Source organism: Antennarius striatus, chromosome 12 (genome assembly GCF_040054535.1).
Source record: "Antennarius striatus isolate MH-2024 chromosome 12, ASM4005453v1, whole genome shotgun sequence".
In the NCBI taxonomy this organism is placed as follows: domain Eukaryota; kingdom Metazoa; phylum Chordata; class Actinopteri; order Lophiiformes; family Antennariidae; genus Antennarius; species Antennarius striatus.
In genome coordinates this window covers 17,691,905-17,698,227 of record NC_090787.1, presented here as the reverse complement: position 1 = coordinate 17,698,227, position 6,323 = coordinate 17,691,905, and the positions used below count along the sequence as shown (strand labels likewise).

The 6,323-nt window shown below is 42.5% G+C and overlaps 2 protein-coding genes across 2 annotated transcripts in view; both read right to left on the bottom strand.

Annotated features, from left to right (window-relative positions):
• Nucleotides 1–6: 6 nt before the first annotated feature.
• On the bottom strand, nt 7–3,701 carry tmem30c (transmembrane protein 30C). Its single transcript, XM_068330086.1, has 7 exons — nt 3,163–3,701; nt 2,869–2,979; nt 2,562–2,669; nt 1,394–1,484; nt 1,173–1,316; nt 883–1,095; nt 7–711 (listed from the first exon to the last, which is right to left on the bottom strand). Exons 1-7 carry the CDS (start codon nt 3,358–3,360, stop codon nt 524–526), a joined length of 1,053 nt encoding a protein of 350 aa, XP_068186187.1. The 5' UTR covers nt 3,361–3,701; the 3' UTR covers nt 7–523.
• A 147-nt stretch (nt 3,702–3,848) lies between these two features.
• Nucleotides 3,849–6,323, bottom strand: part of cmss1 (cms1 ribosomal small subunit homolog) — a 28,381-nt gene continuing 25,906 nt past the window's right edge. The window contains exons 2-10 of the mRNA XM_068330087.1: nt 6,195–6,322; nt 5,598–5,663; nt 5,386–5,521; nt 5,248–5,307; nt 5,064–5,166; nt 4,904–4,964; nt 4,729–4,816; nt 4,564–4,652; nt 3,849–4,140 (exon numbers count right to left, since the gene is read on the bottom strand). Of these exons, the coding sequence (XP_068186188.1) occupies nt 4,057–4,140; nt 4,564–4,652; nt 4,729–4,816; nt 4,904–4,964; nt 5,064–5,166; nt 5,248–5,307; nt 5,386–5,521; nt 5,598–5,663; nt 6,195–6,322 (815 nt within the window). The 3' untranslated portion in view covers nt 3,849–4,056. The remainder of the gene's footprint in view (nt 4,141–4,563; nt 4,653–4,728; nt 4,817–4,903; nt 4,965–5,063; nt 5,167–5,247; nt 5,308–5,385; nt 5,522–5,597; nt 5,664–6,194; nt 6,323) is intronic.

Here is a 6,323-nt window from a genome sequence, read left to right as displayed (position 1 = left end):
AGACAGTACGAATGGCTTGGCTGTTTAACATCAGTCCATAAATACACTTCAAACAAAGGAACACACTTCATGAAGCATCTTTAGCCATATTAGCATGTTGGTTAATTCTGTCAGAACATACACAGTGAACTGTAGCACTTCAGATGCTAACCTGTACTTTACAGCATTGTTGTTCTTAAACACAGCCTTGCAGCTTCTAAGGTTCCTCATAAGAACCAATCATTCTTTGATTCAGAGAAGCTGCCCACATAACGCCTTCATGCCACCATATGAATTAGCATAGCAGCTACTCTCAGTGCAGTATCCAGACTATTACAATAAAAGCCGTGGCACATTAAGTCGATGTCTCTTTTCTTACCTTAAAACAAATATTTTTTTACCAACACATGATGCTTTAGTAAACCAAATGAAAATTCTTTTCGAAATTATTCTCATCAACCTACATTAGCTGAATTTAGAGAGATTCATCGTATGTTTCACAGTTCAGCTGCTCGTTTTCTCCCATCCCAGTTAGTCCTTCCTGTCATTCCTCCATGTTCTTCCCGTTCTTCCCAAACTTCATCCAGACCACAGTGAGAATGACGGCTGTCAGCAGGATCAAGCTGCTGGTTACGAGGTAAGCGATGGGCAGGAAATGGTTCTGGCCTCCAAACCAGGTCAGGGTGGTCAGCACCACTTCCTTTCTGCCTTGGAAGTACTGCACAGGGAAGTCTGGAAAGGCAGAAGTCAAGGCCGAAAATAGGCGATCAAAAGAAGAGCAAAGTAGAAAACGGTCGTCCTGTAGTGTCTTAAAATATCTCCAGTCCATACTCTGGTGTTTACAACTGACAAGACAAAGGAAACAAATTCACACAATGGGGTGTGTGTGACCCCAAAGGATACTGTAGGAAATGTCGATGCTGTACTCCCCTGCTGGCAGACCGCGGGTGAAGGGCTTCTGGGCTCTGTTTAGAACTCCGTAGAGCTTCTTGAAGTTGGGGAAGGCCGCCTCTCTCATCCATATGATCAGATCATCGTTGAGGAAGCCGTTGTTGTTGGGGTCGGACGGATCGAGGTCATACACAGGCTTCTGCCAGTACAGAGGCTTGACCGTACCTGTGTGTCGCCACCAACAATCACAATCCAAGACTATGTGAAGGACGGCAGCAGTGAATAAAAACTGATGCTCTTACCTTCAAACGCCTGAGCCAGCGTCACATTGACCGTTTTTGGGTTGCGGAACTTGACATTTTTGTCTGTATACCAGGTGATGCCCTTCCGGAGGAGAGGGACCCGAACCGGACGCCCGGAGCCGTGGTAGGTCAGGGTGAAGGAGTCTGAGCGGGCAGACACTCGTGAGGAGGCTGGAGGGCAGATATGATGAGGATGGATGACATCTCTGAGTGTTGCTCACCGTTAAACATGCTGTTGGCCACAGCGCCACAGGGAGCGATGGGGCGTCCCGCCGGGTCTTTATCAAAAGGCTTGCAGTATGAACTGGGCTCCTGGCGTCAGGAGGAAGGTCATTAGTGTGATCAAATTCTATCTTTCATATTTTTTATACACATGAATGAATTTCTCTATTTTTAGTTACACACGTTCAAATATCAAATATTCCATTTCCTTCTCAATGCTGCTGCTTCTTTGACTAAAGTCTTCATTTTTGTTCCATAAAACCACCAAACAGTAATGAAATGGTTAAAAAGAACTCCATTTAAAAACCTTGAAAACAAAAAGGATGAAGCTCCACAGAAACAAAACAATGCAGTAATTTACTAACTCCTTTTGACAAACACAACTGAAAACAGTAAAAGTACTGTATTTACTGTTTCATCTTATTATCGTCACTCATTTTTGGAAATATATCCTTACTGTAATGTAAAAACAATCCATGCAGTACAATTGATTGTGAGCCGGTTTACTCAACAGGATCAAAGGTTCTGAAGCTTGGATGAGGAGGTGTCTCCTCATTTAACGTGGTTCACCAGGAAAAACCTTGCATTCTGTTTCTATTCACATTCTTTTTTAGAATCTTTTTGTTGTGCAGCATCAAACTGTCACACACCTCTTACACGGAAATGACACTGAGGCGTCATCCTGCTGATCACTCCTGATCTTTCAAGTATACATTGTTAAGAATCTGAATGCCATAATCATCTAATTTTAACATTGTGTTTAAATGACTGAAGTGTAAGACCTGATATTTTGACCATCACAAGGTGAACACAGCAGAGAACCATTTAATTCAGTGACGTGAAGTTTTTTTCTTTAATGTTATCCCTTTGGGGATTATAATATACTGATTATAATCCCACTGACTGGATTATAATCCCACTGAATTATAAAGTGCACTGGATTATAAAACGCATCTGAGAACTCATCTTCAATGAATGGTCTATTTTAAAACTTTTTTCATATATAAGGCACTTTGGATTGTAAGAAATTGAGAAAATTAAAGGCTTTTAAAGTGCGCCTTATAGTTTGGAAAATACTTTGTATGTATATATTTATACTGTATATATATATTATATATACAGTATTGTTGTCAGAAATGAGTGAAGATGAAATACTGTGGAAACAACCTTCAAGCTTTTGTTCCTGCCGACCATCTGTGCATCATCTCTGGAGTCCATGTATCTGCGGAGGTTTTGATGAAAGTTTTGGAGTCCGTAGTAAAAAAAGACGTCTCCCTAGAAGAATCCCAAATCAACACATGTACCAATAGAGACTGGCGATCTATTTTACCTCTACAGTAAGGACAGGAAATCAGAAGTCATCACAATGTGGCATTCTGGGTACTGGAATTAAGCAACCTTAAGTCAAGGTATTCCTTCCGTGTCTTACTGGAGTGTGTTTTGTCATGCTGGGCTCCCAGCTCATTGTCGTTACCTTGAATGTTTTCTCTATGGAAAACACCACGGTGCAGCTACAGTTCTGACCCGCGGCGCTCATGTTTTTTTCAAAACATAGGTAACACGTCCCGGCCTCCGTGTAGTCCAGCTGAGAAGACACGACATTTAACAACAGAAAAAAATTAATATACTGTTCTTGTTTACTGATTTCCAAGCACTTTGTCACTCCCTTTTTTTATTGCACCAAAGCCCGTGGACCTTTCCATTAGGGTTTTCTTTTTTATTTTTTTGCACAAGAGGCTAAACAACCAGAACATTTAGAACCACTCACCTTCTTTTCTTGTGTACTTTGCACAGTGAGAAGCAGCCACACTCCAAAAGTCATGCATATCAGAGCCATTAAGTAAAAGAACGGCAACACAGTGCTAGCCGTTAGCATGGGCGACCAGGCAGGTAGTCGCTGCTGCTTGAAAGCAGAATTGTCCGGCCTCCGAGCCAAAGGCCCGACCTTGCCCTTCTCTTGACCCATCGGACGGATCCTCGCTTAGGGGCACCAGAGGAACGAGGGGAGCCGGACGGCCACAAAGTCTCTTCTTCTTTCCTGTTCTTTATGTCAGCGCTAACTCTTTGCGCGCACACACTGTTTGTTAGATAAGAGAGTTTCCCAGCAGACCTTGCAGGGTAAGGTAGACCATTGTTTCTGTAACTGATTAACCACAATCCTTTGCTTAACTACCTCTTTCTGTTTCCTGTAAGTTCTGTTTCCTTTTTGAAGCACAGGTATTCTTTAGTTACACCAAAAATGGATCAGAAGTGTATTTGCCGTGCAGATGTGGAATCTATTCTGTTAGTTTTGTGGCCCCTTCATACTGCTGTAAAATGACTTGTCAAAAGGATGTTATGATAAATGGGACTTCCTGGTGGACACACACACTCATGACCTCACATTCTCAGTTAGAGGGACTTCCCAGGGTCAGACTAAACAAACAGAAGGATGCCGGTTTCATTCCCAGTCCGTTTATTCAACCCATCACACTGGGACACTGCACTGGTCTTCAAGAGAGAACAAACAGCACACGGTTAACATGGCCTCCGAAAACAGTAAAAGCACCTCACAGGTTTCACACAGACACAAAGGGAAAACAAACAGGATGAGGCCCGGTTAGCGGAACTTCAGTGTGGCTTCAGACAACGAGGGATCGTGTGGATTATCGGCACAGTCCAGTTAAAAAAGTCCAAGTTTGATTTTGTCTTCTCTGCATCCATTCAGGATACCACTCTGCAATAGCTTCAAGAAGTCCAGTCGGACCTGAAGCACAGATTAGAGCATGATTTAGAACTAGAATATACCCAGAAAACCAGGAAATGATGAAAAAATCTCTGTCAGATATGGATTTTACACCAAAATAAATAAAAATCTAAAAGAAAAAGACAAAGCAAAACCTAAAAATATGCATTTTCCCCCCACTTCACTGAAAAGTCTATTTTCACGTTTACAGAATGAATTCTGATGCCATGACCCTTCCTTATGCAAACATGCACATTAAAGTGAGAGGTGAGACTCAATTCAAACACTTCATAATTCACATCCAGCGGTCTACACAGTGAACACTCAAATTAAGTAACACTACGTGAAGACGTCTCTAAACATCTTTCAAATCTTATGTGATTAAAACCATCTAGTTAAAACCAGATGATTATTTTTTTCTGCCAGCAGGGGGCACAAGCTCACCTCAGGAATGTCCACCATCCTCCGAAGCTTCTGGTCCCTCCAGTTCCAGTCCAGAACCAGATATCTCAACGCCCGCAAGTTGAGACCCTCTGGAGAAAATAATATGACTTTCAAAATGAAATTCTCACATTTTCTGAAATGAAAAATACCAACGCTCCATCCCACCTTTCTCCACTAGAGCCCCGATCCTGCCAGGGGTCCCCACTCCTATGTGGGTGACGCCCTTCTGCAGCAGCTTCACCTGCTCCTCTATCTGCACAGAGACAATGAGAACTGAGAAAAGGCATTGTGCACAATCATGTTGCATCATCTTTCAAATCATAACCATCATCTCTACTACCTTGATATGCTTTGCAAAAAGTTTTATTGCTTTGGCTGCGCCCTTGAAGGTTGTCAGCTGCCTGGGAATAAAGAACAACAACAAAAAATCATACACAAAAAAAACAAAAAACAGCTTCAAACATGAGTCCCTGAACAAAACCCATCGCTGTGGCGCTTACTTGATGAGCTCGATGGTTCGTAGGGCGGAGCTGCAGACGACGAGCAGTATTACAGAACTCTTCTCCGTGTGCTGCTTGTGAATCTTGGCCCATTTGGGACAAACTAAGAAATAACAGGAGAGAATAAAAGCGCATTCAACAGCAAAAGAATGGAAAGAAAACATAGAGGGAAAACACCGCTCACCTTGTTTCAGGTAGGAGGACAGGGTGTGTGTCATGTCATTACTGGACAGGAAGCAGGAGTCTGGGACAAGCAGGAGGGGATGATTAACCTATCAGCTGATAATAACTGAACTTGTGACTACTGGGGAGGGGTGCTCACCCTGCAGCTTGAGCTCCTCCTGCTCAATCACAGACATCTTGTCTGAGAAGTATTGGGTCACCAGGTTTTGCAGGTCTGCTGGACAGCCAGGCTTGGGCTCCGACACCGACAGCACATCTGTAATCGTCTTTTTCTTCTGGTAAACAGAATACAGTGGTGTAAATATTCAGAGTGCTGTACCACTAATGACCAGCAGGTGTCACCACACTCACCCTCCTCTTCTTTGTTGCTTTGGCTGGCTTGTCTTTCTCGGTCTCCTGAGGAAGACTACCCTCCTTCTGAGAAACCAAGATGGGCAAGAACACAAACTGTTAGAGACAGTTCTATACAAATCACATGGTGTGTTTTTGCTAATCTTCTGCATGCATTGGAAATATGAACTATCAAATATTTTACTCATTATTCACTTGGAAAATTGAAACATGCAAATGCCATTTTTATCCGACCAATAATCCAAACATCAAAAGATATTTTGATTAAAACCAGAAAAAGTCAGTAAATCCTTTAAATGGCTGGGACCAGAGCTTTATTTATTTTATTTTTTGGCAGTGCTGCTCGGAATGGTTGAAACAATAATTAAAAGGGCAGTCATCTAGTAAATACACCACATTGGTGAGCTTCACACTGAGTGACCTTCCTACGGATGACACACAGCATTACAAGCAGACTCGGTGGCTTCACTTTGATTCGAGTCCTGATCTATTTAATCGAACAGAATAACAACCTTGTAGCTTCATCGGAGCAGGAAGGAACAGCTCTCACATCTTGTTTAATTGAAAAACCTTCTGAAGGCCGCAGCATTGAATTACCTGCTCACTCTTTCTCTTCTTTCTGGCTTTAAGTGTTTTCTCCGTTACAGCTTTCCTCTTTGGTTTTGTGTCTGTGTTTGGTTTTTCTGTTGGCTGTTTCACTTCAGTTTCCTCCCCGTCAGACGGATC